The sequence below is a fragment of the Juglans regia genome, chromosome 3 (genome assembly GCF_001411555.2).
Source record: "Juglans regia cultivar Chandler chromosome 3, Walnut 2.0, whole genome shotgun sequence".
Lineage (NCBI taxonomy): Eukaryota > Viridiplantae > Streptophyta > Magnoliopsida > Fagales > Juglandaceae > Juglans > Juglans regia.
In genome coordinates this window covers 11,128,286-11,142,836 of record NC_049903.1, presented here as the reverse complement: position 1 = coordinate 11,142,836, position 14,551 = coordinate 11,128,286, and the positions used below count along the sequence as shown (strand labels likewise).

The 14,551-nt window shown below is 37.2% G+C and overlaps 2 protein-coding genes across 2 annotated transcripts; both read left to right on the top strand.

The window, feature by feature from the left end:
* The first annotated feature begins 1,740 nt into the window (after nt 1-1,740).
* On the top strand, nt 1,741-3,556 carry LOC109011084 (phospholipase A1-Igamma1, chloroplastic). Its single transcript, XM_018992145.2, has one exon. It carries the CDS (start codon nt 1,898-1,900, stop codon nt 3,470-3,472), a length of 1,575 nt encoding a protein of 524 aa, XP_018847690.2. The 5' UTR covers nt 1,741-1,897; the 3' UTR covers nt 3,473-3,556.
* A 7,822-nt stretch (nt 3,557-11,378) lies between these two features.
* LOC109011099 (tyrosine/DOPA decarboxylase 2-like) lies at nt 11,379-12,947 on the top strand. The gene has a single exon (XM_018992166.1). It carries the CDS (start codon nt 11,379-11,381, stop codon nt 12,945-12,947), a length of 1,569 nt encoding a protein of 522 aa, XP_018847711.1.
* The last annotated feature ends 1,604 nt before the right edge of the window (nt 12,948-14,551 follow it).

The following is a 14,551-nucleotide window of genomic DNA, read 5'->3' as shown; positions in this document are numbered from 1 at the left end:
AAAAAGAGTGGGGTCCACTATTAAAAAATTAATTTCTTTTCAGGTGGGTCCCTTATTTATTTACTTTTTTCAAAGCGACTGCACGGCGACTGCACGCTCACGACTGCAAGTATCATTTCTCATAACTATGAAGTGCATAAATATCGCGTAACTACTTTAAAAATGAGTGAGATCTACTATTAAAAAATTAATTTTTTCATGTGGATTATATATTTTATTCATATTTTTCAAAATGATTATACAGCAGTTGCACAATTTATAATTATAAATACTTTTTTATCTTTCATTTATATTGCAATATTCAAGTCATCCCATCAACTATATATGACAATTAGGACCAAAAAAAAAAAAAAATCGACAAAAATGATGTGTTATATCAAACTTACATCGCTAACACGTACGTAGAGTTAAGAAAATTCTAAGAAAAATCCTTGTGTTCTAATTTGACCAAAGTACTAAAAGACTTGGTTGAAAGAAAGATCCCCCAATGGGTTTCACGTGAGACTCCCGAGTTGAACCACCAATAAATGAATATTATAATAAAAAAAGGGTTATTCAACTCGATTGGTTTACGTAATCGTTAAATTAGTAAAACGTGTAGAACGTTGTAGATAAATTGATAAACAAGGGAATTCTTGCTCTCCTTCGTTACATAAATATATATAAAAACCCATCACTCTCTCAACTATTAATATGTGATTTAAAATTTGTGGGATAGTCTATATATATATATATATATATGCTGAAACATATTTATCTAATTAATTTCGATAGGGTCAACATGACCAAGTACGTACACATATTTGTTTTACCTAATTTATTTGTGTAAGTAAATTTAATAGGCAAATCTAATATATATAAAATAAACTCACCAATAAAATAAAGGAAAATCGATTAATCCACAAGCAACACATGAATATTTTTACATAAAAACCCTTAAATATGAAGTGAAAAATTACGATAATTCAGTTAAAACTTCCACTATTAATAATAATAGATAGACTTGCAAATTGTTCTCTCTAAAATAATCTCTAGAGATTATGGGTACATGATCAAGAATATCTATATTATTAGATCAACACATCAACCATATAAGTGGATTGCAATCAAAACAGCAAGAAAGATCTTATCAAATGGGTATTAATAACAAGTAAACGGAGATGAATATGATCAATTATTAATATTTTACAAATTACATGTCTTGGAATTAAGTCACTATAATATTAAAAAAATACATTTTTTTTTTTTTAAGAAAACAAAAACTTCTTGTCTGTTCAACCCCTAAATACACGTGTGAACGTGGGACTGCATGCATGCCAAGGTGTACGTGTTGAAAGTCAAATCTCATGAATCTGTCCTCGTGTACACACTTACTTACTAAATACTTGCTTGTCTAGTACTGACTGGAAGTATTCTACTTGCTTGGTGAAATTACATAAAACCCCTCTGTTGGCCCGATCTTAATACCAAACCTACCCATGCATGCCAACAGTTACGTACAGAATTATTATTAGGCTCACTAGTCAATACCGATGGGAATAGCATTTGCATTTTTTCAACACAGCGCAACGATTCAGACTCCCTCAAATAATAATAAATAAATAATATTAGGACTTGGTACGATTGGCGTGTCAAATTGTCTCATTCCTTAATTCCGCGTGACAAAGTCTTCCATGACTATTTTGTCTGCGTTGGGTGAGTCTAAACTCTGAATCCAAACCCCTAGGCCAATTCATACACACACACACATATATATATACCCTCATGACTGCATCTCTCTCCCCCACCAATTAATTCCTGATCTCAACCCTTAACCTAATTTCTATCAGGTAGTTTTGCCCACCAAGTTTCAAAGCATTTTCAGGTGATAAAGTAGGAACAATATATAATAACATTCATGCAGGTGATCTGTAATCATCTTCCTTCTGCCGCTCAGTCTGGCATGGCCAGGACTGGTGCTTCCACGGCCTTGATATTGAATGCCCGTCAAGAAGTAGTTCTCGATCGCCCACAAGCTGCAAAGCCCTCAAACCGGGCTTCACGTCTGGCCGAATCAGTCTCACACCTCCTTCACCTCCATGTTGAAGCGCCTCCTAGGGCTAATCTTCTCCAATCCCATTGGAAATCTTACAGTGATGATCAAGATCAGAAACACTCTACTCCAACTTACTCTCCCAAGGAGGTCATAGCTGAGAAGTGGCGTGAGATTCATGGACATTGTTCCTCGGATTTGGACCGTCTTTTGGACCCTCTTCACCCTTGGCTCCGAAGGGAAATCGTCAAATATGGAGAATTTGCACAAGCAACGTATGATGCTTTTGATTTTGATTCTTTCTCTGAGTATTGTGGGAGCAGCCGCTACAGCCGTGACAGGTTGTTTGAGAAATTAGGCCTCACTAGAAATGGCTACACGGTCAAAAAGTATATCTACGCCATGTCAAATATAGACATGCCTAGCTGGCTGGAGAGATCACATTTGGTGGACACTACTTGGAGCAAAGATTCCAACTGGATGGGCTACGTGGCGGTCAGCGATGACGAGGAGACACGTCGGATTGGACGGAGAGATATCGTGGTGGCATGGCGTGGGACCGTGGCACCCTCGGAGTGGTACGAGGATATGCAAAGGAAATTAGAGCGGTATGGGCAAGGGGATGCTAAAGTTGAACATGGGTTTCTTAATATTTACACTAGCAAGATTGAATCTACGAGGTACAACAAGTGTAGTGCCTCGGAGCAAGTCATGAAAGAAGTGACAAGACTTGTGCAATGGTACAGGGAAAAGGGTGAAGAAGTTAGTCTCACAATCACTGGACATAGCTTGGGTGGTGCATTGGCTCTCCTCAATGCATACGAAGCAGCATCCACCATTCCAAACCTTCCCGTCAGCGTGATTTCCTTCGGAGCTCCGAGGGTCGGCAACATTGCTTTCCGAGATGAGCTCCACCAGTTGGGAGTTAAGACATTGAGGGTGGTAGTTAAGCAGGACATAGTTCCTAGGATGCCAGGACTTGTTTTGAATGAGAGTTTGCAGAAGTTTGATGAGATCACCGGGTCATTGGAATGGGTTTACACCCATTGTGGAGCAGAATTGAAACTAGATGTTCGTTCTTCGCCTTTCCTCAAACGGGGATTCAATTTGCCTGGGTTTCATAGCCTTGAGACATACCTTCATCTTGCAGATGGGTTTCTTGGTAGTGCCACAACATTTCGGTCGGATGCTAGGAGGGATATTGCTTTAGTGAACAAGGCATGTGACATGTTGGTGGATGAGCTTAGGATCCCACATTTTTGGTACCAATTGGAAAACAAAGGATTGGTTCGTAATGCTCATGGTAGATGGGTAAAACCAACGAGAAATCCAGAAGACATACCTTCACCAGCTAATAGTGAACAAGATGTCCATGCTCTTTCGCTTGGTACCCAAACACAAGATCATGATCATGTACTTAAAACACAATATGTTGTATAAATTTATAAGCCCTCCTCATGTTCAACACATCTTGTAAGATCTTGGAAATCAACAAAGCTTCCTTGTATAAATTAATAACATGAAGATGCTCTCATAATATGATGGCATAGATCATGATGATCACCTCATATTTGCGCGAGATTAATGAATAACCCTCAATCAATTTCTGTTTACAAGTGAGAGGTTTTAATAAAATTATGGGCGGTGACCTCTTAGCTAAAAAAAGAAACTTCTCTTCAAGAGAAATGTGCTTAATTTTAGCAAAGAAAGAAAGAAGGAAATAACTAATAAGAGGTAGAGAAAGTGTAATGGGCTCCACGTACAAAATAGGCCGTGAATTGAATAAAGTAGAGGGCTTAAAAGGAAAGTACTAGGAAAGGTAGTCCGATTAGTAAAAGAAGAGCCGGGTCCTCCTTGCTCAGAGGAGAGGAGAGGAGAGGAGAGGAGAGTTTTAAAGCCGCGTGAAAGCCTAATGAGAACAAATATAAAACAAGAAAGAAAAATAATTCTCTGTCTTATCTTCGCCATTCATACTTGTTATGCAAATATTTTAACTGATTATCATTTAAATGATTGAAAAAAATCAGCTATTTTTTTAGGTCCAATTACAACCAAACATTAATGGTTCAATAGAAAATGATGATATAATTTAAATGGAGGTTGTTAATGTAATTTAAATAGAGGTTGTTGATACATGAATATTAATGAGTGTCCATTCTGACCTGAGATATATGTTATAAAACCAAATTTTACCCCTTCCAATCCCAAGTCTTCACATAATAATAATAAAAAATAAAAAATACCACTAATCTTAGAAAAAGTCTACACCACATGACATGATTATTTTTTACATTCTAATTTTTTAAAAATCCCTAATCCTTATAAAAATTCTAAATCCTAAGATTCAAACCCTAACTCCTACTATTTAAACACTAATCTCCTAAAATCCCAAAACCTTAATTCATTTGGATAATGATAGACTTATTACCCTCCTATCACCTTTTTACTATTCTATAGTTTATTTGAAATTTTTATTTTTTTAAGTAGTTTTTTAACATCCTTAATCATTAAGAAAAAATTAAAAAAAATATACAATTTTATTAATAGTCACTTCCTTAACCATTAACTAAAAAAAATTAAAATGAGTAATAAATATGTGGTAAGAAGTAGTAAGTTTATCATTATCCATTATTTAATTTTAGACATATAATTCTTATGATAAAATAATTATATTTTAGGAGTTGAATAGGATCGATGCACAAGATCAATCATCAAATTGAGTGTTTAATTGCAGCTTGAAGCTAGCAATATTTCAGCGGAAAATTCACAAAAATTAGAAAATTAAAAAGAAAAATTAATTAAGAGGTTAGATTAATAGGTACTGTCCATACATACCTGACTACATAAATATATATATACATAATTTGTAAGTGCCAAACTTTGATACCTTAATTTTTCTTTATTATTAAATCAAGAAATTCTACATGTATAGAAGCCTTACACAACATACCTCCACTTAATTAAGATGTATTTGTCATTTTTACCATTCTATCTTAATGTTTAAATATTTTGTGTGTTTAAATAGAATGACAAAAATATAAAGCACATGTTAGTTAAGTGGAAATGTGTGGTGTAAAACATTTTTTTTTTTGTAGAATTTCTCTATTAAACCATCCAAAATAGATATTCATTCCAACCAGAGCTGATTTTTTTTTAATTTTTAATTATAAAAATCTTAATTTTAATTTTAATTTTTCTTGTGCGGCTAGAAAAGAGTAACATCTTGTTGTGAAAAACGATGACAATAAGTGAAAATAAATGCGAAAAGAACAATAAATTAATCACACGACACAAGATTTACGTGGTTCGGCAATTGTCTACATCCATGGGAGCTGCAGAGGATATTTATTACTTGAGGAACCCGCATCGAGCGAGCTTGTTCCAGCATCCGCTCGAGCCATGTGTCGAGCAGCTCTTCGAGTGAACTCTCTAACTTGCCTTCTGCTCAAGCTCACTGTCGAGCTGCCTTGAGCGAACTCTTTGACTTGCTTCTACTCAAGCGGCTAGAAACTCCGCTCGAGTGGTGTGAACCAAACTCCACAATACTCAACAATTCTCCCACTTGGAGACTGGTACACCCACTGTATCGCCCTCTGTCTCAACATGATATCCTCCACCTCTGCAACTCACTCCCCTTGAATTCATGCTAGAAGACCAATTGAAGTTGAGCACAACTTCAGTTTCTCAAGTATAACACCCTTTGTCAACATATCAGCAGAGTTCTCACTTCCACAAATTTTCTCAAGTAACAACTGTCCATCATTTAACAATGATCGTATAAAGTAATACCTGATCTGTATGTGCTTAGTCTTGGAATGAAATGCTGGGTTCTTGGCAAGGAATATGACACTCTGACTGTCGTTGTAGAGAGTGCCCTTCTAATTTTCTTTGCCCAATTCCTCCAAGAAACCCTATAGCCAAATCATCTCCTTTACAGCTTCTGATACTACAACATATTCAGCTTTATAGTATACAAAGAAACTGTTTTCTACAAATTGGAACCCCATGACACAAAAGTACCACCCAGAGTGTAAACAAAGCCTGTGGTACTCTTTCTACTATTAGCGTCTCTTGCTAGATCAATATCAACATAATCATGCACCTCTAAGCTCTCTACTGAGAAATACAAGCACGCTTCTGAGGAGCCCTTCATGTACCTCAGAATCCACTTCACAGCTTCCTAATGTTGTTTTCTTGGGTTACCCATGTAGATACTCACAACTCCCACTGTATGAGCAGTATCTGGTCTTGTGCAGACCATATCATACATAAGTGAACCAATAGCTGGGACATAAGGAACCTTACTCATGTAATCTCGTTCCTCCCCTGACTTTGGTGACTGATGCTTGCTTACTCTGAAGTGACTTCCCAAGGGTGTGCCAACTAGTTTGGCCTGGTCCATATTGAACCTGTTGAGTACCCTTTTCACATACTCAGTCTGCGAGGGTCTCAACGTACCTCTGACTCTGTCTCTGACAATTCTCATGCCAATGATCTATTTTGCAGCCCCAAAATCCTTCATTGCAAAGTGTTCTGACATCTGCTTCTTCATATCATTGATCTCATCAATACTAACCCCTGCAATAAGCATGTCATCCACATATAGCAACAAAATAATGTATGAATTGTCAAAATGTCTGACATAGCAACAGTGATCTGCCTGACATCTGATGTACCCTGCACTACACATAAAACTATCAAACTTCTTTTACCACTGTCTAGGAGCTTGCTTCAGGCCATACAAGCTTTTCTTCAATCTACAAACTGAACCTTCATTTCCCTATACTAAAATTCCCTCAAGTTGGTGCATATAGATGTCTTCTTCAAAATTTTCATGAAGAAAAACTATTTTCACATCTAACTGCTCAAGAAATTAAATCTTCAGTAGTAACCATAGCCAGCACTAACTTGATGGTTGTGATTTTCACCACATGAGAAAAAATCTTAGAGTAATCAATACCATATTTCTGCTGAAAGCCTTTTACAACAAGCTTGACCTTGTACCTCTTATTGCCATCTTGCTCAATCTTCACCCGGTACATCCACTTATTGTGCAATACTTTCTTTCTTGATGGAAGTTCTGTCAACTCCCATGTCTGATTCCCTGGCAAGGAATCCATCTCATCTTTCATGGCCAACTCCCACTTCCTAGAATTTTCATCTTGTAAGATTTCCTCATCTGTGATTCTTCACCATCTGTCAATAGAATATAATTCATGGTTGGTGAGAAACGTTGTGGGGGACGTATAGTCCTAACTGACCTGCGAATTGCAACTGCATGAGTAGACGTCTCTGCAGCTAACAACAAAATAATAGGAGTGGGTGCACCTGATCCACTCTCCCCGTCACTCACATCTCTGTACTGCACTGTGACCTCTGGTAGGTCATCCAAGCTCACGAATTTGGACTCTTGGGGAGCTGCTTCAGCAACTGTACTGGACTTGGCCTTGTACATAATCTTTTCATTGAATATCACATTCTTGCTCCTTACAATCTTCCGATCTTGATCATCCCAGAAACGATAGCCAAATGCCTCGTCTCCATAGCCAATGAAATATCATTTTTTTGATTTAGCCTCAAGTTTACTACGAGAACCAGATTCAACAAGAACACAAGAAAGACAACCAAAAGTTTTAAGGTGAGAAAATTTGACATCTTTCCCACTCCAAGCCTCCTCAGGCAATCCACAATTCAACGGAACTGATGGTCCTCTGTTTATCAAGTAGACGGCAGTGCTGACAGCATCTACCCAGAAAGTAGGTGGTAATCCAGCGTGCAGCCTCATGCTTTTAGCAAGAAGCACGCTCATTAATGGTTCTATTCACATGTTCAACAATTCCATTTTGATGTGGTGTTTCAGGAATGGTCTTCTCCATTCTAACATCATGAGTTGCACAATACTCATTGAACCCTCCATCAATATATTCTCCACCATTATCAAACCTCAAACATTTCAACTTTAAGTTTGTCTTTGTCTCAACCAGGGCCTTCCAATTTTTGAACACATTAAATACATCAGATTTATGCTTCAAAAAATAAACTCATACCTTCTTACTGTGGTCTTCAATGAACGTGATATAGTATCGAGAACCTCCAAGAGATGCCACTAGAGATGGTCCCCACACGTCTGTGTGTACAAGATTCAGCTTTCCTGTTTCCAGAGTTCTACCACTCTTCAAAACACTGACATTTTTCTGCTTCTCCAAAATACAACTCTCACATATACCGAGATCAATTGACTTCAGTTCTGGTAGCTTGCCTCTAGACAGTAGTTCTTTCATGCCCTTCTGACTCATATGGCCAAGCCTACAATGTCACAAATCTATTGTGCTCTATGTAATGGTAGTAGCAATAATATTATTAAAACCAGTAGTCATATAGAGTGTACCAGTTTTCTTACCCTGAGCCAGTACTAGTGCCCCTTTGGTGACCTTCCAGGTGCTATTTGAGAACACTATTGAATGATCACAATCGAGCTGCCCAACAGAGATGAGGTTCTACTTCAACTCAGGAATGCGTCTGACCTTCTGCAAGGTCCACTTGTTCTTGATAGGGGTGCAATATCAATGTCTCTCATTCTCACCATGTTCAAAGCTTCTCCATCAGCCAAATACACATTTCCAAAATCATCTGCAACATAGTTTTGCATTATTTTCCAATGGAAAGTTGTGTGGAATGAAGCCCCTGAATCTAGTATCCAGTCATCAACTGGAGTATGAACTGCAAGTAATTGTGCATCCTGTACTTCTTCAGTTACCACATTAGTACTATAATTCTCCGTCTTCTTAAGATTTCTACAGTTCCTTTTTATGTGACCGGCCTTGCCACAATTTTAGCAAGTTGATTGCTACCCAGGCCTTGACTTGCTCTTACTCCTATTTTTTGATTTTGATATACTTCTGTTTGAGTTCCTATCTTGTGATCTCTCCCGAGAATCAACATTAAGTGTTGAACTCGAATCCGAGGTCTCGCCTGAATCGCTCTTGCGCACCTCCTCAACCAAAATCAAATCACAAATATCATCATATTTTAACTTTGATTTACCAGCGAAATTACTGACATATATTATCATGGCTTCCCAACTATTTGATAATGAAGCCAATAGTATTAATGCACGCATCTCATCATCAAACTCAATTTCAACAAACGATAATTGATTTTTGATAGTATTAAAATTATTTAGATGTTGTGCAACAAACGTACCATCTGACATTTTCAAATTGAATAACTTTTTAATCAAATGTACCTTGTTATTCGCTGATGGCTTTTCATACATAATTGACAAAGCCACTATGAGATTCGCAGTTGTCTTCTCCTTGATGACGTTGTATGCAACGGATCTCAACAGGGTTAGCCGAATAACCCCTAGAACCTGTCGATCTAGCAAGTCCCAATCAGCAACCGCCATGGTCTCCCGCTTCTTCCCCAACAATGGAAGATGAAGTCTCTTCCCATATAGATAGTCTTCTATTTGCATCCTCCAGTACCCATAATCCGTGCCATCGAACTTCTCAATCCCTGATACCTTCACTTCTTCTCTAGCCATCAGTTTTCCTTAGACCCAAACCTTGACTCTTGATATTAATTTGTTGTGAAAAATGATGACAATAAGTGAAAATAAATACAAAAATAATAATAAAATAATCACACGACACAAGATTTACGTGGTTCAACAATTGTCTACGTCCACGAGAGCTGCAGATGATATTTATTACTTGAGGAATCACAAAATACAAGTCTAGAATGACTTCTATACACACATACACGTGTCCTACGGCCATATGTAAAAAATGACATATGTCTATATATATATATATAGAGAGAGAGAGAGAGAGAGAGAGAGAGAGAGGAGGTTGGAAAAACACTAAAATCTTGAAAGTTATTGATGCTCGCTCGAGCGGCGTGTTAAGCCCGCATTGAGCGAGCTTGTTCCAGTATCCGCTCAAGCCACTTGTCGAGCAGCTCTTCGAACGAACTATCTGACTTGCCTCTGCTTGAGCGGTATGTTGAGTGGTGTCAAACGAACTCTTTGACTTGCCTTCTTTTCGAGCTCACTGTCGAGTTGCCTTGAGTGAACTCCTTGACTTGCTTCCACTCAAGCGACTAGAAACTCTACTTGAACGGTGTGGATTAGACTCCACAATACTCAACACATTTCACACATAATTTTTATTTTTCTTGTGACTAGAAGGGGGTAACATCTAACACCACACATAATTTCTTAATTTTTTATTTTGTTCTCTTATTAAATATGTGGTGTATAAATTATGAGTAGAAAAATTCAATTAGTCTAAAAAGAATAAAAAAATAAAAAAAATAAAAACAAAAATAATAATAAAATAATAATAATAATAATAATTATAATGTATGGTGTGTATGGATATTGATAAGCTCCCCTAAAAAAATATATATAACTTTGTCTAATAATAAGAAGGGACACCCCCTAGTAAGAAGGGACACTCACGGGTTGACAAGAATCTGGCCCTACATTACCAAACCTTTACAAGGAATCGAAAATATAACTTGATATGGATAACAAACTCTTTCGATTGGGCGTTGTCAAAGTTAATTGTAATTACATGTGATAATGACATATCCTTCATTTTCACGCGCTCCTGAGAATAAGTCAACTATTAATTCAAGCAAAATATATTAACGTATTATACGGTGAACTGTCAAGACGTTTTCATTGCCAAACATAAAAATTAAAGAAGTTTTTCTTTTTTTGTTTCTTGTTTCAACCAGCTAGCTAGCTAGCTGGCTGGCTAGAAAAAGACGAGCCGAGTCTATTACTCAGACGTTAGGTACAGCATTTGCAGGCCGGGAAAACAAAAGAAAAATGGAGGCAGGGGAGGAAAGAAGGAAACTAGAAAGATTCAAGTAGTAGATCACAACTTCGTTTTTGCTGCACAAGATTGAAAAGAATATCACTTGATGATGATCATGTGATGATTAGCAAGATATTCTCCAAGAAAAAAATGCACATGCATGATTCATGCACGTTATTGAAAAGAACAAATTTAAAGGTCCCTGCCCCGTGTAGTTAATGTCCATGCACACAACCATAGATTGTAAGGTACCAGACCACAAATCAAACCAGATAATTACGTGAATGAGATAATTCAATTCGTGGCTGCATGAGTACCAAGTATTAAAACAAGGCGATCGATCTAACTTGCATGGATTCACCACATGAATTTCATTTCTCAAGAGGCTTCATGTCAGTACTATATATATAAGCTCTTCGTTCCTATATCATTTCATCCTCAGCAAGATGTAGTAGTAGTACTGGAAAACCAGAGAAGCCACAACCATTTCTTTCTCCTAGCTACCTGCTGTACCAAAGATGAATGGCCTAAATTTTGACCATGAACTAAATCACATGACTTCTTCCAATAACACAAACCCACTAGATCCTGAGGAGTTTAGGCGACAAGGCCACATGATCGTAGACTTCCTAGCCGATTACTATGCAGATATCGAGAAATATCCAGTCCTAAGCCAAGTTGAACCAGGATATCTCCAAAAACACTTGCCAAAGTCCACCCCACATGATCCAGAACCCATCGAAACCATTCTCCAAGACGTGAAAGACCATATTATTCCTGGTATAACGCATTGGCAAAGCCCTAACTTCTTTGCCTACTTCCAATGCACAAGTAGCATAGCAGGGTTTCTCTGTGAGATGCTTTGCACTGGATTCAATGTGGTCGGGTTCAACTGGATTGCATCCCCAGTTGCGACTGAACTGGAGACGATAGTCATGGATTGGCTTGGAGGGATGCTCAACCTGCCTAACTCTTTTCTATTTTCGGGCAATGGAGGTGGAGTGATACAAGGGACTACTTGTGAGGCCATTTTGTGCACAATGGTCGCTGCCAGGGATCAAATGCTTCGCCGAGTTGGGAGGCAAAATATGGAAAAGCTGGTAGTTTATGGGTCTGACCAAACACATAGCGCACTCCAAAAAGCGGCACAAATAGCAGGAATCAACCCAAAGAATTTCAGAGCCATCAAGACCACTAAGTCCACATCATTTGCGCTCTCACCAGACTCCCTACGATCAGCCATTCGTGCAGATATGGAAGCAGGCCTGGTCCCATTGTACCTATGTGCCAATGTGGGGACAACATCAACGACTGCCATTGATCCATTAGGGTCATTATGTGATGTGGCAAAAGATTATGGCCTTTGGGTCCACGTTGATGTTGCTTATGCCGGAAGTGCTTGCATTTGTTTTGAGTTTCGGCATTTCATGGATGGCGTTGAGGGTGTAAACTCACTCAGTCTCAATGCACATAAATGGCTCTTCACCTCTTTAGATTGTTGTTGCCTTTGGGTTAAAGATCCAAGCGCCTTGATAAAATCACTATCAACAAACCCCGAGTTCTTGAGAAATAAAGCCTTTGATTCGAAGCAAGTGGTCGACTATAAAGACTGGCAAATAACTCTAAGCCGAAGATTCCGAGCCTTAAAGTTATGGTTCGTGCTTAGAAGCTATGGAGCGGCTAACCTGAGGAACTTCATGAGAAGTCATGTTAAAATGGCCAAACTTTTTGAAGGGTTTGTAGCAATGGACAAGAGGTTCGAGATTGTGGTCCCCAGAAATTTTGCCATGATTTGTTTCAGGATTAATCTGCCATCAACAATGGGTAAGGGGGTATATCAAAATGGAAAGGTGGGTGATAATGGTCCAATGTTACTAAAAGAAAATATCACCACTGCAAATGAGCTTAACAAGAAGTTATTGGAGTCCATTAACGCATCAGGTCGTGTTTACATGACTCATACCGTACTTGAGGATATGTATGTAATACGGTTTGCGGTTGGTGCAACTCTGGTAGAGGAAAGACACGTTATAATGGCTTGGAAGGTGGTACAGGAGCATGCGACTGCCATACTAAGCAACAACTAAAATGCTTAGCCTTAATTTCTAATTGCATGGCGCCAGACAACGTACGAGTAGCAAGCTGGCATCAAGAAATTTATAATGATCTCTGGAATAAAAAAACTAAATATCAATATCAATTTCAAGCCAGCCATTAATTTATTAATGTATTATTTTACGCTTTGTGTTGGTGTACTTGAGGTTCCTTTTCGGGCTGTAATGATTTTCGATCGTTTCCATTGAAATAAAGGTAGGTTATCTATACAGCTAGTTTGAATGTGATTACTTTGAACGCCTTTGGTGTGGGCTTCCAACAGGGGTGATCGATGTGTTTCGTTTGAGCGGACGTATACAGCATATCATGAGTTCTTAATTTCAACATCATCCAGTACATCGATTAAATTAAATGATAAAATTTAATTTGTAAGATATAAATTTTAAAATATCTATTCCAAATAAAATTATGATACATAAACACTTTATTAAATGCGTTATATATCAAGTACACCAAAACAATATAACTAGAGACAGTTGGCATAATAATTATATGTATAAGGTGAATCAGAATAAGTTACTACAAGAGATTTGATTTTTTGAGACAAAAAATTGTCTCAAAAAACACAAATTTCGTCCAAAATTTTGAAGATGAAAAAATTTCGTCTCTATTTCATCTCGGAAAGACTGTCTCAAAAAGTTTTTAGAGACAAAAATCAAGTTTCGTCTCAAAAAATCATTTTTAGAGATGAAATTGAGCGAATCCAGTAAGAACTGTTCGAATGAAAAAATTTTGTTAGATGAACCGATTTCGTCTCAATACACTGTTTGAATGGAATATTTCTCGGTTGGAACCGACCCGTCCATTAGAACAATATGAAATATTCATTCAAACTAATGACCATATTTGGTCATATTTGAATGAACGGAGTGTTTGAACAAATTTTATGCGTTCGAACTAAGAAAATTGTCAAATGACTTGTGTTTGAACAAAAACTATGTCTGTTCGAACATAAATTTTATTTTCGTAAATTATATCCATTCGAATGGGGTTTTGCATATTAATATTGTTCGAACAAATATTTTATTGTTCGAACGTCCATATTTCTCGGTTGTCGTTCAAATGTGTTAGTTTTTGTTCGAATTGATCGGTTTTAGTTCGAATAAAGTTATAAATGGTAATTTACCATTCGAACTGGTTATTTACCATTCAAATGGTATTAATCATACATATAAGAATTTAATTAAAAATATCATACTAATATTACACAAATTTTAATTCAAACATCAATTGTTCAAATGTTTTGGAACATCATAATATAAATGCAATTAAAGAAAAGATAAATTTTAAGACTATGGGGGTGGTATAGAGTTTTAGAACATCAATGATTGGAACTGTTCAAAGATTTTCTGGTTATTCAACTGCATTATCTCTTCTAGTCTCGCCTCAAGATCTGCTACTTGATCTAATCGGGTCAACAACTATTTTTCCTTGGACCTCAATCATTCTATCTCAAATGTTGCTTCCTCTAATTCCTTAGTCTTGTCGTCCTTCGATCTAGCTCGAGAATAGGATGATGATATTGAGGATGGTTTTATGTAACGTCCTAAGTCCCTCAAATATCAAGAACTTGAGA

Excerpts from the sequence above, each read along its gene's own strand:
- LOC109011084 (XM_018992145.2), top strand. The coding sequence starts at position 1,898 with ATGCAGGTGATCTGTAATCATCTTCCTTCTGCCGCTCAGTCTGGCATG.
- LOC109011099 (XM_018992166.1), top strand. The coding sequence starts at position 11,379 with ATGAATGGCCTAAATTTTGACCATGAACTAAATCACATGACTTCTTCC.